This window comes from Amblyraja radiata, chromosome 17, assembly GCF_010909765.2.
Source record: "Amblyraja radiata isolate CabotCenter1 chromosome 17, sAmbRad1.1.pri, whole genome shotgun sequence".
Classification (NCBI taxonomy): Eukaryota; Metazoa; Chordata; class Chondrichthyes; order Rajiformes; family Rajidae; genus Amblyraja; species Amblyraja radiata.
The window spans coordinates 14,500,103-14,519,702 of record NC_045972.1 but is presented as its reverse complement, the minus strand read 5'-3'; the positions used below and the strand labels follow the sequence as shown (position 1 = coordinate 14,519,702).

Here is a 19,600-nt window from a genome sequence, read left to right as displayed (position 1 = left end):
GTATCACACATCACGGTGCATGGTGGCCGAGAAGCATGTTAACAGCTTCCAATCAGCTGTAGTTGATGTCAAGAATAGAAAAACCCAAAAAGGAAAAAGCAAACTGAGGAGAAATAAATCCAAAATATTCCTATTAATATCAAGAATAGCAACAGATTTCTACATTACAAATAATAAATATCTAAAACTTATATAGAGAAATGGGAATAAGAGTAGAGCCATTTGATTCTTCGATTCTTCGAGTCTGCTCTGCCGTTCAACAAGGTCATGGCTGATCATCTATCTCACACAACAGGTTCCTATCTGAAGAAGGAACTCGACCCGAAACATCATCCATTCCTTCTCTCCAGAGATGCTGCCTTTCCTGCTGACCAGCATTCGGTGTCTATCTTCAGTCTTATCTGATCCTCTTATTCCTTGCTTCCTCTCATTTCCAAAAAAACGATCGGTATCAGTTTTGAATGCAGTGAATGACTGAGTTTCTATGGCCCTCAGGGCAAAATACCACTGAAGTACCACTTCACATGAATCTTTTGAGTGTACGTCTCATATCAGTCTGATGTATTTTTGAGGTTTTCTCGAACCTTTCAACCACTATGTTCTATACTAACAAATACTTCAGAGTGACACAAGAGTATACAGAACCCAAGAAGGTCCCAGTCCATAATCTTGCACTTTGGCTCTCATTCTTCATGGGAAACTGATGAAACGTTGTTAAAATTAAAAATAACTTCTAAAAGTGATAACATTTTATAACTAAGTTGGAAAGGCACTGAGCTCAATGTTGACTGCACTGCGTTTCTTCATAAACCCATTTATATTTATTTAGGTTATTTGTGACCCAGGTATATGTGATTGTTATCATGGAAATTGCTGCAACCACACACCATATAACCAATCTATGAGTGAAAACCTTCCATGGTGTGGAAATATGTCAATAAACATAAATTAGCATTTTTTAGCGATCATCAAGTATTTTGTGAGGCATGGTGGATCACAATCATAAAATCTCAGGAGGTTCAAAAAACATTCAGATTCAAGCGATTTTTTTCTTTCAGAACAAAATGGTGTGGCCCCTATAATGAAGGATCTTATTTTTAGAAATTTAGTCTCAATAATCAGCACAATGACTAGTTTTATTACGAAGAAAGACACAAAATGCTGGAGCAACTCAGTGGGACAGGTAGCGTCTATTTACAGAAGGAATGGGTGACGTTTCGGGTCATGACCCTTCTTCAGACACCAGTTTTATTACTTCAAGAACAAGTGTATTTCAAGCCATATGATCTAGTGGGACACTGGCAGGTGATTTTTTTTTAATGATTATTTTAATTCAAGACAGTCAGATAATGCAGTGTTTTAAAAAGTGCAAACACACTTTTCTGGTAGTTCCTGTTTAGACAATGAGCAATTTTGCAGACTGAGAATATTTTTAAAATATCATTAGGTAAATTAGTCTGTGTAGATTAAAGCCAGTTAACTGGTCCCCAAATGATGATACAAACACTTTAATCTGGCACAAACTGTACTCGTACTGAGATGCCCCAAGGACATCAAATATCTGGCTAGATCTTTCTAGCAACCATCCAGTCATTTCACTGGCCCTCCAAATTGAGTGGCTGACTTAGAAAACACCCTTTTTTTTTTTAACTTTGGTGCACTAAACTGTCTCCTCAGGTATCAATATACTCACACACTTTCGGTGTCATATCTTCCTTCATTGTGATATCCATAAGTTCTGAATTTCTTGGATGTTAATTCTACAGTTATATGGGAGAGAAAAGTTTACAATTTCGGAGAATGTGCATTTAAATTCCCTCCGTGCAACTCATCTGGCAGAATACAGAAGGGGGCCTTTTGGAACATCACGCTTTGTCAAATCTTTGAATTACTTGTCCAAGTAATCTCACTCCCCTTTTCTTACCCTTTTGCTTGGCTTATATATTTTTTTCCTTTTTAAATATATTTCTAATTTCCTTTAATACTTTGCTGCAGGTGTTCAAAGTGCTGACATTTGTGAACTCGGCTCCGAAGCAGTTTGCGAAAGATCAGTGGTGTAACTTTGTAACAATGCTTGTGACAGAAACAGAGTACTGGTGAACAGCAACATATTCTGCCTGCTGTCAAAGAAGCACACATACTTTCTGATGAGAGGTCATTGACCTGAAATAGTAATTCGTTAGCTTTCGCATAGGACCATCATCGAATGGGCCTCAAAAAGGTAGCCAGCATCATCAGAGACCCACACCACTCTGGCCATGGTCTCATTTCACTCCTGCCATTGGTAAGAAGGTATTGGAGCTGGAAAACTGTAATGTCCATGTTCAGAAGCAGCTTTGGCCCTACATCCATCTGGCTATTAAAAACTACAAACTCTAAATAGACTTTGAACTGTATAGACTTCAGGGCATTAGTTTTGACTTTGCGTTATTATTTTGTCTGCTTTTTTTTATACTGACTTTTTTGTTATATTATGTGATATATATATACACACACACACACTTATAATGTAATATAACATAATATAAAATACATATTTTGTTTTTTATCATTTTGATATTATTAATTTGTTTGTTATTATGTTTATTTTTACTGAGTACTATGTCTACATATATGTTGTGTGGTTGCAAGTAAGAACTTCATTGTTCCGTTTTGGGACATGTGACCATAACACACTCTCGAATCTTGATATAGGATGCACAGTCCAGAAACTGTCCTCTCAGCCCAACCATGACAGTATTTGCACTGACTTGAGCCTCCTTCTATTTTTTCTCGCCTAAATATTAGTGTATCCAGGAATTCCCTCATGTGCTTGTTTAATTTGCATTCCAACACATGCAAGTTGTTTTCTTCAAACACCTACTGTGATAGCAAATTGCATATTCTTATCTTTCTTTTTGTTAAAAAGATGGTTCTGAATTTCTTAGTGACTTTTACACTGATGGTCTCGAGTATGCTCTTCCCTACAATATTCTCTCTTCGTGCACCCTGTCAAAAGCTCTCGTTCGTCACTTTTTCATCTTCATTTTCGCACGGGAAAAGTGGTCTGTCCATCCACCATTTCTCAATTCACAATTATTTAATATTATCCTTGCAAATCTCTCCATCCCTTCCGGTGATTCTGTAACATTTTTATTATTTGGCAACTAGAACTGTACATTAGGACTCTAAGAGTCGGATACAAGCTAAGCACATATTCCCTATTTTGTTCATGAATCCCACTGGAAATAAATCCTAGTGTTCGGTTTGCATTTCTATGCCGCTGCTGCCCACTGATCCAACTTCCAGTGAATGGACTGTTTAAACTCTGTGACCTCTTTGTTCCTCCATCCCACTTAGACTTGCATCTTCCAAGTAATATGCACCTTCCCTATTCTTCCCACCAAAAGGTATCAGTCTTTGCATGTAACTGTTGAATTTCACTAGCCAATTATTTGCCCATACTACAAGTTTATTCATGCTCTTCGTAATGTGTGCAGTTTTCCACTACATCCATTAATCTTCCAATTTAGCACTACATAACTGCAAATTAGAAAACAGTTTTTTTTAAATCATAGACCTTCAACTATTAATGTAAATTGTGAACAGTAATAGTCACAGCACTGATCCTTGTGAAACATCTCTAGACACCTACTTCCACTCTGAGTGCCTATACTTTACTCCCACTTCCCACTTTCCATTCTGAAGCCATTTTTAAACCCTTCTGCCACTCTAAGCTCAATACTGCATGTCCTGCTGAATATTTCTCATTTTACTGAACTACATTTCGAGACAAGCTGTACAAAACAGCATTCAGCATTAGTCCAATGCTGCAGGTTGGCTCGTTAGATTTTAACTGCAGCGTCTGTAACAGGCAGATGAATCAGGCTGATTTCACTCTAAAGAAGACACCTGCCTCTGGGTTCACAGATTGATTACTTTGCTAAATCAGACACCAACATTAGTCGTACCACCTTCAGGGAACTGATGCAGGTACTGACCGTTAACTTCCAGGTGTGTACAACAGTTCTGCACCGCAAAGTATAGTATAAAGAATATAAATTGAAAGGATAGACAGACAGTCCACTTCTCTACTGGAAAATGGAAGATGAAAGAGTGATCTACTAGTTTCACATCTTCACTTGGTAATCCATACAATGTCTGTATGGAGTAAGCACATTCTCCCAGGCAAGTTGTCCTTAAGTGCTCCACTACTGCAATGCAATATTGTGTGGGCTGTTAGGTTAATATGTGAGTGTAAATTATCCCTCATGTGTGGGAGAATCTGAGGTAGTTAATGGAAATTGGGTTTTTGATAGTTGGAATCTGTGCCCTGAGGGCCTGCTTTATCACTCCACAACTAGTTTATTGCTTCCTTGTCCACCATGGGTATCAGAACCTAACAAACACTTTTAAAGTAATACTCACATCATCAACACTTCATTCTCCATCCTATCATCCCTTTCTGCACAATGGACAAACACGTTCCAGAACACAGTCCAAATGCCTCACACAACCAAAAACATTCACCATCGATGCTTTCCTAATGATTTCACCAATAATCCACCTCCAGTGAGAACAAGGCCAGTCAGCTTGGTGGCATGCCATAGGTGAGGATGAGGTTTGGTTTAGTTTAGTTTAGCTTATCGTCACGTGTACAGAAGTACAATGCAAAGCTATGTTGTTGGGTGCTATCCAGTCAGATTACAATCAAGCATGCCCCACTGTACAGATACAGGACAAGGGGAATAACTTTTAATGCAAGATAAAGTCCAGTAAACTCGAATTAAAGATAGTCCAAGGGTCACCCGTGAGATAGATGGTAGCTAGGACCACCCTCTAGTTGGTGATAGGTGATAGGATGGTTCAGTTGCCTATAAAAACAGCTGGGAAGAAACTGTCTCTGAATCTTGAGATTTGCATTTTCAGATTTCTCTACCTCTTCCCTAATGGGAGAGGGAAGAAGAGAGAGTTTTACCACCCTTAATTATGTTGGTGGCCTTTACGAGGCAGCGTGAAGTGTAGATGGAGTCATTGGAAGGGAGGTTGGTCTAGATGTTTATTTGGATGTTACTGACAGTAGGTTACTTTCTGACCCACTTGGCATTCCAAAGAACCAATGGAAGAAGTGATGGGCACCCATTCCCAATCTTGCCTTCAATTCCTCATCGCACAAGGTGAACCCACAGTAGAAGGTGACACAAGGGTTAAAGGTGCACAAAACTCCAGCACACCCAGTGAAAGGCATATGTACAACAGAAAGGGATTTGCCGTTTAGTTTCGAAAGGCAATGCATTTATTACAACAATACTACGTATGACCAGAGATGAAAAATGCATTTTGCTTCCATTAAGAATCAATTCATTGATCTCCACCCAAACTCAATCTATTACTCGTGACCCAAACTTTCCAAACATTAACATCAAAGGCAGAAATATATATAGCTTCAATTGCAGCAGTTTCCGTTTTGATTGGCACTAGCAAAAATAAATAATTCATCAAGCATAACATTTAAAGAATCATCGTTTTACCATCTATTTGTTTCATTTATGATTATGCTGGACATTTGATAAAATCATTGTGGCAGCTTATATATTAAGTAATTTAACATGTGATCATAAGTTCACAAAATCATAAGGTTTGGAAAATGCACAATCAATGCAATTGTGAAAATATAGGAAGGCCGAAGCCAAAGAGGAATTTAAAACTACGAAAACTTCAAAGTCAAGATGTTTTTCGGAAGAAGATATAATTTTATGTCAGCAAGCAAAGTGGTGATGAAGAACACGACAATGTAAGTAGGTATTATAAGTACCTGTAGTAGGCTTCTGGAGGAGCCCCGAGTGACTAAAGGTTTATATTGATGGAACCGCACAAGTGTACTGAAGTGGTCAGTAAAAGCATGGATAATGGTATCAGCAGCGGCAGAAGCAGCAGGCGCAGAACATCTCATGCAGTGAGATACGTCGTTTTGGTAATGGAAAATGCATGGGATGGAAATTTCAATCCTGGTTCAAACAGGGAAAATGGGTGCCTTGGGAATGGTGCATCGTCTACAAGTTCATGACAATGGTGTGAGTCTTCCTAATGTTTAGGTAGTTGCAGTTTTAGTTTTAGAGATGCAGGGTAGAAACAGACCCTTCGGCCCTCCGAGTCCACGCTGACCAACGATCACCCATACACTAATTCTATGTTATCCTAGTTTCTCATCCTGCACGTTAGGACCAATTTACAGAAGGCAATTAACCTACAAACCCACGCGTCTTTGGAATATGAGAGGAAACTGGAGCACTTGGAAAAAACTCACGTGGTCATAGGGAGAACGTATAAACTCCAAACAGATGGCACCTGTAGTCAGGATCGAACCTGGGTCTCTGGCGCTGTAAGGCAGCAACTCTACCACAGCGCCACTGTGCCGCCCCATTTAAGTTGAAACTTAAAACTCTGAAATAACTTCTGTTAGGAAATGGTGCTTTAGTTGTTTACTAAGACACAGATTACAAGTTTGAAGCGAACTGAAATTAGATATGTCATGTTTTATTTGATAGTTCCTGGCATAATGACCCGTTAATTAACAAGAATGAAAATGCTGACAAGGGAAGTTGTTTCGTTAACCATGACATTAGATGAAACAAACGGCCCATTTAATGGTTGTTGGGTTATATCTCTCGCAGATCCCAATAGCTTTACCACTTCAACCTATGAATGTTTGGTTGATTATTGTAACACTAAATTACCTCGTAATTAATTTTTAATCAAATGATCATTACACTCTAATTTATATTTTCTCCTGAGATATTGTTAATGTTTTCCAATGGTTTCAGCTGTTTCCCTGGAACAAATCTGTACAACGTCATTTCAGACAGGCATTCCTCCTCAGATTCTAGCCCAGATTTTCTGTCATGTAACCAAGAGTGATCATGGCAGGCCTTACAACGCTAGAGATCTGAGTTCGATCCTGACTACAGGCGCTGTCTGTATGGAGTTTGTACCTTCTCCCCGTGACCTGTGTGGGATTTCTCCAAGATCTTCGATTTCCTCCCTCTCTCCAAAGACAAACAGGTTTGTAAGTTAATTGGCTTGGTATAAGTGTAAAATTGTCTCCAGTGTGTGTGGGATAGTGTTAATTTGCGGGGATCGCTGGTCGGTGCGGACACGGTGGGCCGAAGGGCCTGTTTCCACGCTGTATCTCTAAAACTAAAACTAAAACTGAAAAAAAGGTCAAGTAAAAGGTAAAAGTCCTGTTTTCTTTTGACATCAGATGATAACAATTGATTAATCAACTAAAAATGTACCGAAGATGGATACAAAGTGTTGAAGTACCTCAGCGGGTCAAGCAGAATTTCTGGAGAAAAAGGTTGGATGACCTTCGGGACGGGACCCTTCTTCAGACGGGTTCAGAAGCTTCAGACCCTCACAAAGGTGTACCACAAGTTTACTTTCCCTGTATTACATTTAAGACCAAGTATTCTTCAATACAGATCACTATTATGAATTTATTCTCTACTAACAGTGTTGTACTTGGATTCAGTAAAATTTACTCCAGGATTATCAGATTAAATTTAGGCACTAAAGGAGGATCATAATATTTAGAATACTTCTTTAGGCTGCAGTGAGAAATGGTATACTGACTGTTTCTTCCACTGCTTAGGTGAGAGAGTGAGGACATTACTGCTACTAAACCTGTTGTCATCAAAACATTTGGTGCCCTCTTTTCTGAGATCCTCCCTTTGTCCGAGCCACTATTTTCTGCGATGGAAAAACAAGTTATTTTTCTCTCTTTTCCAGTTCTACCAAAGGATATCTGATCTGAAGCATTAACTGTTTCTCTTCCCACAAATTCTGCTTCATCAGCTGTGTTGCCTGCGGATTCTGTTTTTTTAAATATGTTTACCTTGCCCTGCATGAGGATCCCATTTTCCCCCAACCGAGCATCTGTGTACAAGTGCCTATTTCTTCTTTGACTATCCTGTGCCATCAAACAGGCCATTCACATCTATCAACCAGCTGTTGCTTCCACTATTTAAGATAAGAGAGTGACAGGGCTAAGCAGATGGGGTCCTAAAGGTAAGTCCCCTGGCTCTCTTCCTGCAGATGTCCAGATGGTTTGCCTTCTGCATCAGCTTCCGTCCAACTGATTCCTACCCACTCTTCCTGCAGTTAAAAATCGCCCAAAAATGTAGCTCATGAAAAGTGCACAGATAAAATATTGTTCTCACCGTGAGGAAAAATGTAAATTCCGAATGCAGCCAAAGAAAGCGATGAATACAACTGCAGAGCAAAGTGGGCTTTTAGCAGGGACGATCTCAAGTTGAGCCTAATCGCACTTTAATGCTGAGTTTTCTCAACACATTAAGACTTGCACAGCCTGCCAAAGAGTCAGTGTGGAAAATTGCCTGCAATTCAACTGCTGGTAAGATGAAAGAAATGTCAGGAGAAAAGAAATAAAAATAGTTTAATCCTAAACGCTCTATTTATGTTCTCACTGTGCATTTTATACTTTTCGAAGGCTGCTCTAGGAAAAGCATAGTTGGCAAAATGTTGTGACGTGAAATAAATCTGGAGTTATGAATTAGATGATGGGCAATTGATGGAGCATCACCATAACAACCATACCCTCTCATTATTTAAGGCATATTAAGACCCTCAGATACTTTTTAACACAATTGTCTTTGGTTGCTTCATCAATGACCTTCTCTCCATGGATCAAGAGAAACATCAGTTAATGAAACCTGCCCTTTATCTTTCCATAAGAATGTAGTCAGTCAATGAAGGACAACTGAACTTGGCGTGATATCCACGTTGGAACAACATTTTTGTGGTGTATTATTTTAAGATGTTGGCCATGGTTCAAAGGGAACAATTACATCTGAGTTCGAAGATTGGTTCCAGAGACTTAGTGCCTAATCTAAGGTGACACATCAATGCATTACTGAATAAAATCTTAAACTATAGCATTCTCCTGCTTCCTTTATGAATGTGAAGGAGTGCATTATATTATTCAAAGAAAATGGTACATTCTCTAGTGTCTCTGCAATATTTATCTCCAGCATGGTAGTGTAACGGTAGAGTTGCTGCCTTGCAGCGCCATAGACTACGGGTGCTGTCTGAACGGAGTTTGTAGGTTCTCCCTGCGACTATGTGGGTTTTCTCTGAGATCCTCGGTTTCCTCCTATACTCCAAAGACCTACAAGTTTGTAAGTTAATTAGCTTGGGTTTGTATACTTGGTATACAGTAAGTGTAAATTGTCTCTAGTATGTGTAAGATAGTATTAATGTGCGGGAAACCCTGGTCGGCATGGAATCGGTGGGCCAAAGGGCCTGTTTCCGCGCTGTATCTCTAAACTAAACAGGATTAGATCCAAAATAACGGCGGACATTTTTTTGAGGGTTTATTGAACCACTTTTAGCTCACATTGTTTAGTATATATTATCTATGTGTATAATGTATACGGGCATGTAATGCTGCTTCAAGTAAGGATGAAATTGTTCTGTTTTCAGTTACGTATGAAAATTAAGCACTTTTGACTTCTGCAGTTCTCAATATTGGTTACCCAAGATGTGAATTTGACTTGACTTGATGGGCCAAATGGCTTAATTATGTCCTGTAACTTATGAACTTATGAATTTATAATTTTGAGGTGCCTGTATGTTGTTGGAACGGCACTTGTCAAAACAAGTAGAATGTATTTCTGATATTTGTCTTGCACTGGAGGAAAGGCTTTGAGAAGTAAGGAGGTGAGTGGCCTGGAATAAGATACTCAACTTCTCACATACTGCTGTAGTTAGAGTAATTTATGTGGCTGGTCCAGTTAGGTTTGTTGTCCACGGAGAACCTCAAAATGTTGATGGTGGAGGATTCAGAAGATTCAGAACATTTCAGAAGATTACTGCCTGGCATTTGGGTGACAATCAATTTACCTGTTAACCTCAGGCCAAGCTTAATTATTGGCCATTTGAAACGTGGATGGGAACATTTCCATAATTGACCATTTTCATTATTAAATCTTATTGATCAAAGATCATCAAAGCAAGAACTAAACTACAAAAACTTAAATTCTTTGAAAATAATTAGGCATCCTGAAGATGAGAAACTCTCATCAAAGTTCAGCTGCACCATCAATGCCAGCTTCTTGACCACCAACATCACTGCCATGTAGTCACCATTGACCCGATGTTCTTTGGTAATTCCCATAAAAATCCAGAGTTTAAGTCAAGATAAAAAGCCGGTCACACTATAACACGTCTCATCTGTGACTCTTCAAAATATGCCTAATAAACCTCTCCGCACATGCTGTTAAAGGTTAACGCAGTAGCACAGCAGTATTGCTGCCTTACAGCACCAGAGACCCGGGTTCGATCCTGACTATGGGTGCCATCTGCACGAAGTTTATATGTTCTCCCTGTGATCGCGTGGGTTTTCTCCGGGTGCTCCAGTTACATTCCAAAGACATACAGGTTAATTGGCCTCTGTGCATTGTCCCTATTGTGTAGGATGGAACTGATATACAGGTGATTACTTGTCGGCCTAGACCTGGTGGGTCAAAGGGCCTGTTTCCATGCTGTCTCTCTGAACTAAACTAAACATCTGACTTGATTTGTTTGGAACAAAGAAATATTCGGTTCAGGAGGGAAGACCTTTCAGAACAAAGATCAAAAAGATGTAGCGACCAACATGCTAGCCCCGTTTCTCTTCCCACAGATCTGTGGAGCACTTCCTGGATTTCCTGTTTAAATTTCAAATTTCCAACATCATCAGTATTTTTTTTTTAAACAGATCAATTTCTCTTGGTTGACACCACTGTCATTGGGCTCAATGCCCAGAGGCAGGAGGTAAAGCCACAGATCTATGCATCACAGAAACAAGCCTATGGCACAACTCATTCACACTGACCAAGTTGCCGAAAGGCCCTGTCCCACTTTCCCGAGTTACTCATGAATTCTCCCAAATTCCCCTCGATTCAAACTCGGAGAATGTCCGTAGGAGTCCGTAGCGAGTCCGTAGGAGGCCGTAGGAGTCCATAGATATTTCATAGCGGCTCGTAATGCCAGCCATAGGTACTCGGGGCATCAGGTAAGTCGGGACATTTTTTCAGCATGTTGAAAAACGTCCACGAGTAAAAAATATAGCCCCGAGTACCTACGGTTGGCATCTCCGAGTTTGAATCAAGGGGAAACCTCGGGAGAATTTGTGAGTAACTTGGGAAAGTGGGACAGGGCCTTAACTGAGCTAGTCCCACTTGCCTGCACCTACAGAATATCAATCCAAACTTATCCAATTCGTATTGATCTTATCTCTGCCACTCAAGATTTTATTAAATTCCAAAGTAGATCAGCTTCCTAGACTTCAAGGAAAAAAGATCCAGCCTATCGAGCCTCTCCCAATTCAAAACCTCCAAGCAAATAACATTCATCATTTTTTTTGCATCCTTTCCAGTGTAATGATATCCTTCCTATAGCAGGCTGGCCAGAACTCTGCACAATACACCAAATGCGGCCTTATCAATGCCCTGTACAGTCTTAATATGACATCCCAACTCCAGTACTAAATAACACGAATGATGAAAGTAAGCGTACCTTCTTCACCATCCAGTCTACCTCTTTCATGGAACTATGTACCTGCATCCCTGGGACTCTCTGTTCTTCAACACTTCCCAGGGCTCTACCATAAGAACATGTTCATAAGTAATTTGAAAAGTATTAGGCCATTTGGCCCATCAAGTCGACTCCCTCTCAACCCCATTCTCCTGTCTTCTCCCCATAACCCCTGGCACCCGTACTTATCAAGAATCTATCAATCTTCGTCTTAAAAATATCCTTTGACGGCCTCCGCAGCCTTCTGTGGCAATGAATTTCATAGCTTCACCACCACTGACTAAATAAATTCCTCCTCATCAACTTCCTAAAGGTACACCTTTTTATTCTGAGGCTATGACCTATGGCCCTAGACTCTCCCACTAGTGGAAACATCCTCTCCACATCCACTCTATCCGGGCCTTTCTCTATTTTGTAAGTTTCAATGAGGTTCCCCCTCATCCTTCGAAACTCCAGCGTGTACACGCTCACCATAAGTTAACCCAATCATTCCTCTGATCATTCTCGTAAACCTCCTCTGGACCCTCTCGAATGCCAGCACATCCTTACTCAGATACGATGACCAAAACTGCTCACTGTTGAGCTATCCATACTGTGGAGGCTACAATCATGCACGAATCAATGTTGTTTAGTCAGTATTTCTGTTTTCTAAATACAAGAGTAGAAATTAGAGAGATCATCATCAGGTGCATCTTCCTCCCCAGGGCACATTGTAATGATATTAGAGTACCAGTAATCTAGAAGCTTGGAAAAGGATCCCATATTATGCAGTCAAATCCCCAACTGCTGCTCATAACTCTTAAAATACATGGGATAGGTCTGCTCAGCCATATCTTCACCTTAGTTTAATTTAGTATATTGTCACATGCACCGAGGTATAGTGGAAAGCTTTTTGTTGTGTGCTGATAAGTCATTGGAAAGACTATACATGATTACAATTGAGCCACCCACAGTGTACAGATACAAGATCAGCTCCACCCTTTGTGTGATAATCTTCATTAGCATCCCTTTCACCCTGGCCATTCTCTCTGGTACAACTCATATCTCATCTCCTGTAGTTCAAAGCGGCATAGACACAAAGATGTACTGGTGACTACAGCTTTGGTCAGTCAGGTTTGAATGGACAACACAAAGTGGTGAGAAGGAACTGCAGATGCTGGTTTAAATCGAAGATAGACACAAAAATGCAGGAAGATTATTCCCGATGTTGGGGAAGTCCAGAACAAGGGGTCACAGTTTAAGGATAAGGAGGAAGTCTTTTAGGACAGAGATGAGAAAAAAAAAATTTACACAGAGAGTGGTGAATCTGTGGAATTATCTGCCACAGAAGGTAGTTGAGGCCAGTTCATTGGCTATATTTAAGAGGGAGTTAGATGTGGCCCTTGTGGCTAAAGGGATCAGGGGGTATGGAGAGAAGGCAGGTACAGGATACTGAGTTGGATGATCAGCCATGATCATATTGAATGGCGGTGCAGGCTCGAAGGGCCGAATGGCCTACTCCTGCACCTATTTTCTATGTTTCTATGCTTCTAAAAATCTGTAGTAACTCAGCAGGACAGGCAACATCTCTGCAGAGAAGGAATAGATGATGTTGACAAGGGACGACAGATGGCACAATGGGCTAAGTGTTCGGCTGGCAACCGGAAGGTAGCTGGTTCGAATCCCGCTTGTAGTGCATACTGTCGTTGTGTCCTTGGGCAAGACACTTCACTCACCTTTGCCTGTGTGTGTCCTTGGGCAAGACACTTCACCCACCTTTGCCTGTGTGTGTGAATGTAATTATGTGAAGCACTTTGGGGTCAATGCAAGTTGACTAAAAATGTGCTATATAAATAAAGAAATTTAAAATTTAATTTAATGTTTTGGGTTGAGACCCTTCTTCAGACCGTCTGAAGGGTCTCGACCCGAAACGTCACCCAGAGATGCTGCCTGTCCCGCTGAGTTACTCCAGTTTTTTGTATCTATCTACATTAAGTGGCACCCTGCCCTGCCCATGTGCTAAATCAGCCATACCAGATCATTCTGAAACACAAAGATATTCAACAGTATAACAAATATATTTGGCTGCTTTTCCACTGCACACTGTCATAATACTGTAAATCCATCTCTGCTCACTCCTCCATCACCAATGTGTGAAGGGAGCTCTTGAACTGTTTGTCATTCGAAGTGTGATAAATTGATTTGTTCTCTCTACCGCAGTGCAAACACACTAGATCAACTTCTTCCCGGGTTCCACTCATCCAAAGTTTTACTCATGGCTTTCAATGATTTTCCACCTGTAGCTGTGAGAGTAAAGGTTATTGTAAATATCACGTCATAAGTGAAAGGAGTAGAATTAGGCCATTCGGCCCATCAAGTCTACTCCGCCATATATTCACGGCTGATCTATCTATCCCTCCTAACCCCATTCTTCTGCCTTCTCCCCATAACCTATGACACCCGTACTAATCAAGAATCTATCTATCTCTGCCTTAAATATATCCACTGACTTTGCCTCCACAGATTCACCACCATCTGACTAAAATAAATTCCTTCTCAACGTTCTAAAAGAATGTCCTTTACTTCTGAGTCTATGACCTCTTGTCCTAGACTCTTCCACTAGTGGAAACATCCTGTCCACAGTCACTCTATCCAAGCCTTTCATTATTCTTTTTTTTTTAATCATATTTTTATTAGAGGCATGTGCATATCATAATAAAAACATTTCTTGTATATCAATCATATGTCACTAATAGGTGGAAATCCAACTATCAAAATAATAGTGGTCCTCCTTGATCAGTTGTATATTAACTCTGCTTCTATTTGGGTTTTTTTTATATAGATAGAAAGTGAGAAAAAAAAGGCATGATGAAGAAGCATGGAGTAATTTAGCAATAATACAACTTTGGAGATAGGTCCGTAGGTTATAAAGCATAACTATTCATCTAATCCTGAGTTCGAGCTTCAGTCAGATTCTCGTGCTGGACCAATTTACCCTTTCAAAAAGTCAATGAATTGAGACCATATTATAACAAATAATTCTTGTTTGTCAATTAAGGCAAGTCTAGTTCTTTCCAAATGTAAGGTCTCTGACATTTCCATAAACCACATTTTAATTGTGGGGGTTATAGGACTTTCCACAATTTTAATATGATTTTTTTCCCAGTTATTATACTATAATCAAGAAAGTTTATTTGGCTTGTTGTAAGTCTTTGTTCGGATATTCCTAGTATTATTAGTTTTGAGTCGGGATGCTTTTCATTATTCTGTACGTTTCAATGAGGTCCCCCTCCATTCTTCAAAACTCCAGCGTGCATAGGCCCAGTACTGTCAAATATAGTGGAATTACCATTGCCTAAGGACTTTGGCATGGAGAAAATTTATTTGATGCACTGTTGTGCCACATTTACAGCTTGAGGGCTGAATCTCACAATAAAGTGTGTCCTGTTTCATTTGACATTCTGTCCCAAAATAGTCAACATGTGAAACCCCAGCACTAACCTACATCTCCTATTAACCCTCATGTCCATTTTTAAGATCAACATCTCAGAAAAACCCATCTCCAGTTCCCTTGATCTTTTTTCTCACCAAATGCTGGCCGGACAAATGTCCTTCCCAATTCCCATATTCGCTGATAATCTGAACAACGCCCTCCTCAGGTACACGGCTCCTATTCTACAAATATGCCTTCATCACACTTTTCATTTGACGATATCTATCACCTGCCTCGATCTTGGATGAAGATTGTCCACTGTTTTCTTATAATGTCTCTCCATGGTTGCCCAGCTAGGACTGCTATATCTGGTTACTTTTCTACCCATCCATTTAGAGCCAGACAATGACCTTCCCTGGCTCCTCAGTTGCTTAAACCTTCACCTAATGCCCCTGGTCCCTCTGCCCTTGACAATTCCCATACATTTCTGTCTTACTTGCTTATTCTCCACTTGCTAAATCCAACGCTATCCGAAACTCTGCTGCCTGTAGCCAACTCACAAATAAGTCCTGTTAACCAGACATCTGTGCTTTCTGACCAATCTCAGCTTAAAATTCACAACACTGTTTTCAAACCTATTTTTGCCCTTATCCCTTTCCACCTTTAATTTCCTCCAGCTTTGGAAATCTGCATGATAACTGCCAGTTTCCAATTCAGTTTTTTTTTTAGCATCTCTGTTTAATCTCTGGCAGCTGTGCCTTCATCAGTTAAGGCTCCATGATCTAGTATTCCTATTACGCTTCTTTGCCCTTGGCCCTCCCTCGCTTTCTCATCTCCTTGAAGGTGCTCTTAAAATCTTATCTCTTTGACCAGCCTTTTGGTCATTTTCCACATAACTCAGTTTCACGCTACGTGCGACAAAGCTCATGTGAAGTGCCTTGCCATCTTTTAGTAGGTTAAAAGTGCCAGATAAAGCATGTTTCAATTGTAGTAAGACACACCATTAACCCAACTGAGGGACTGAATGAAAAATCTACTAAGTTTATACAGAATAGAAATTTACAATACAAAATGAGACATTTCGGCATGCTCATCTGCGGTGGGAATAGAACTTTCTATTCACTGTTCTCAATTTGCAATCTTACACAATTTTTCATCATCATCCCTTTAATCCTCTACTAATTAATTTTATGTTCTCGTGTTAGATAATTCTCTGCCAAGGCTCCTTCCTGTTTAGCTTCTTGTGCCTTTTGACTTTATAAATCAGAACAGGAGACTTGGAAGCTGATTTTAGTTCTTCTCAATCTCCTTCTCTCACAGGGAGAAGTGCATATTTAACATTCTCATGGACACAGTTCATAGCAGACATGTGCCTCTCTCTTGGGATTGCGAGTTCAAAACTCACTTCAGGGAAAACTCAAGAATAATAATCTGGTGCAGTATGGGGATGTGCTGATTTGGTTAAGAAGTTCTCAGTTACCTTTTCCTCTCCATCATTAATTCATGCCGAAAATAGACACAAAATGCTGTAGTAACTCAGCGGACCAGGCAGCATCTTTGGAGAGAAGGAATGGGTGACATTTCGGGTCAAGACCATTCTTCAGACTGATATCAGGAGAGTGGGCGGGAACAGAGAAAGAATGTAGTCAGAGACAGTAAGACAGGTGGGAGAACTGGGAAGGGGGAGGGGAGGGAGAGAGAGGAAAAGCAAGGGCTATTTGAAGTTAGAGAAGTCAATGTTCATAGGGCAGGGGTGTAAGATCCCCCAAGCGAAATATGAGGTGCTGTTCCTCCAATTTGCACTGGGCCTCACTCGGACCATGGAGGAGGCTCAGGACAGGAAGGTCAGATTGGGAATGGGAGGGGGAGTTAAAGTGCTGACCAACCAGGAGATCAGGTAGGTTAAGGTGGACTGAGCGGAGGTGTTCAGCGAAACGATCGCCAAGCCTGCGCTTAGTCTCGTCGATGTACAGAAATTGACACCTGGAACAGCGGATACAGTGGATGAGGTTGGAGGAGGTGCAAGTGAACCTCTCCCTCACCTCCAAAGACTGTTGGGGTCCTTGGATGGAGTCAAGGGGGGAGGTAAAGGAACAGGTGTTGCATCTCCTGTGGTTGCAGGGGAAAGTACCTGGGGAGGGGGTGGTTTGGGTGGGAAGGGATGAGTTGATCAGGGAGTTGTGAAGGAATTAATTCATACCTGCAGGGTCAGACAAGGCCATAGTGAATCTCTGTAAGCATGAATTCATACTAATTCCTTTGGGTTTGGGTTTGATTTAAAGGTCTGTATGACTACATGAGCAAATAAGATAATAAATTATTTTGATCACTCATAACGAGACTTTTGCAAAGAAGGAACCAAGTGGTACGTGAGATCTGCGTATACACTATTACCTTCAAAAAACTACTGCCAGTGTCTTCTCTTGCGATCTGAACTTTGGCCAAGTCCTGCATATGAACAGATGCTGCTTGGATGTGGAATCCAGGTATAATCAGCTCCATATCTTTTGTAGCAAACACAGAACCATCTGCTTCAACCCGCAAGTCTGGATTTGAAATTGAAAACTCCAGTCCTTCATTCCCACTGCAGTCATCAAAGAGCACTGAAAGACATTGAAAGAAAAGGCAATTAAAGATATAGCATTCCCTGCCAGATTTTATTACATGTCCACCACTGATTTTCCAGCCCCCTTGGTTCCAGAGCCTATCTGGATTATCCATTTTGCCAGAGCAACAGAGTTCACGGCCTCGGAGAGGAGGCCAATGTTACTGGAACAATCCATCTCAGAACCAATATCTGGGAATCAAGATCCAAGGTAGGCTGCAAAGTCGGCCGGGGAAGTCGGCCATGGGAACGGACATGCCGGCTCTGGCCCATGGAGTTCCAGAGCCCTGGCCTCAGGCGGCAAATTCGACCCACTCATCAGCCGCGAAAGTCAGCTATGGGAACTAATCTGTTGGCTCTGTCTGGGCTAGACTTCCAGAGGTCCGGCCGCAAAGGAAATTCAACCCGCCGATTGGCGCCGAAGTCCTGATGAGATCAAGATCGTCTGTCACACCCGGCCCAGATGCCACATTTTCAGGGAGACTTCTAGTGGGGGATTTTAAGTGTGCTCTCATAATTTTGTCCGGATTAAAGGAGGTGCCGAACCACCAGTTGCCAGAAAATCGATGGTGGACTTGCCAAGACAAGACACAGTGGTGTTTCAAGCTCCAAGGGGCAGGTCACCTCTTCCTACACAGAGCACATGGATTGCTTCTACCAATATTCATGTAAAATGACAAGAAAGCATTCATTGCATGAGAAGGATATTGACTTGGGACTATCAATATCTCACAACACATAAAGCTGGATGACAACATCAATGTAAAACCAATACACCAACATTGAATATACATTTAAAAGAAGTAGCAATCTTTTCTCTTTGGCCTCTTGTACAACTAATGTTAATATCTACAAACAATCAGATTTGTTTTGGTCATGGTTTGCAAATTTAGCCATAAATTATCCTGTAAATTTGTTATAACACTGGCAATGATGTTTATTCCCTTTGATCCCCCCCCCTCCCCCCCTCTCCCGTTTGCTATCTACAAACAATTAGAAGAGCAGTACTTACTATTTTATTTTACTAACAAATGAACCAGGTTATTTTTGAAATTCACGATTATTTTCTCAAATGAGTGCACCCAACCAAAAATTAACCAGTAGTCAGCGAGTTATAAAATAACTTTTCCCCATATTATTGCTCCCCTCTTCCATCAGGCAAGAGGTATAGAAGTGAGAAAACAGATACCTCCAGATTCAGGGACTGTTTCTTCCCAGCTGTTAGCAGGCGACTGAATCACTCTATCAACAATTAGAGAGCAGTCCTGAGCTACTCATTGGAGATCCTCGGGCTATATTTAATCTGATTTTACTGGACTTTATCTTGCACTAAACGATATTCTGTTTATCATGGACTGTAGCTGTACACTGTGGGTGGCATGATTGTAATCATGTATTGTTTTACTGTTGACTGGTTAGCACACAACAAAAGCCTTTCATTTTACCGCTGTACACATAACAATAAACTAAAGATCCCTTCGATGGTGGGGAGGCCAGTACCCATGATGGGCTGGTCACTTTTTTCCACAAACCAAAATAGAATGCAGTAAATTTGGTCCCTTGGCTGTCAGCCAAAGATCAGCGAATTGAAAATAAATCCTGATTCTGATCACCAATTTTCAAATGCCTTATCAAATGTTATGAAAACTATTTTGCGATAAGTACTGTATGTGAAAAGGTAGATAGAGCATAAAAAAATGAGGGCAGGAATGGGCCATGCACCTCAGCAAGCCTACTCTGTCATTCAAGTAGATTATGGCTGCTCTGACTGCTCCTGATCCTATTACCTTGAAATTCCCATCGAATAACTTCAAACTTCAAAAATGTATAATAAATGCAACTGCTAGCACAGCGAGTAGGAAGCTTGAATTCTCCTATGCTGAGGCAAGCAAGGGTAGCAAGCAGACAGCTTGGGTCAGCCTCATTTTTAACTTCAAAATGTCAGCTGTGGCTCCAATTGTAGCACTTGCCTCCCTCTTGAGGTTGAGTGGCCGGGACTTGAGCAAATA

General features: G+C 40.8%; 1 protein-coding gene across 1 annotated transcript in view; it reads right to left on the bottom strand.

The window, feature by feature from the left end:
• The window catches only part of cdh13 (cadherin 13), a 1,031,775-nt gene that overhangs the window by 701,506 nt on the left and 310,669 nt on the right, over window positions 1–19,600 (bottom strand). The window contains exon 3 of the mRNA XM_033035775.1: window positions 17,381–17,589. Coding sequence (XP_032891666.1) covers window positions 17,381–17,589 — 209 coding nt within the window. The remainder of the gene's footprint in view (window positions 1–17,380; window positions 17,590–19,600) is intronic.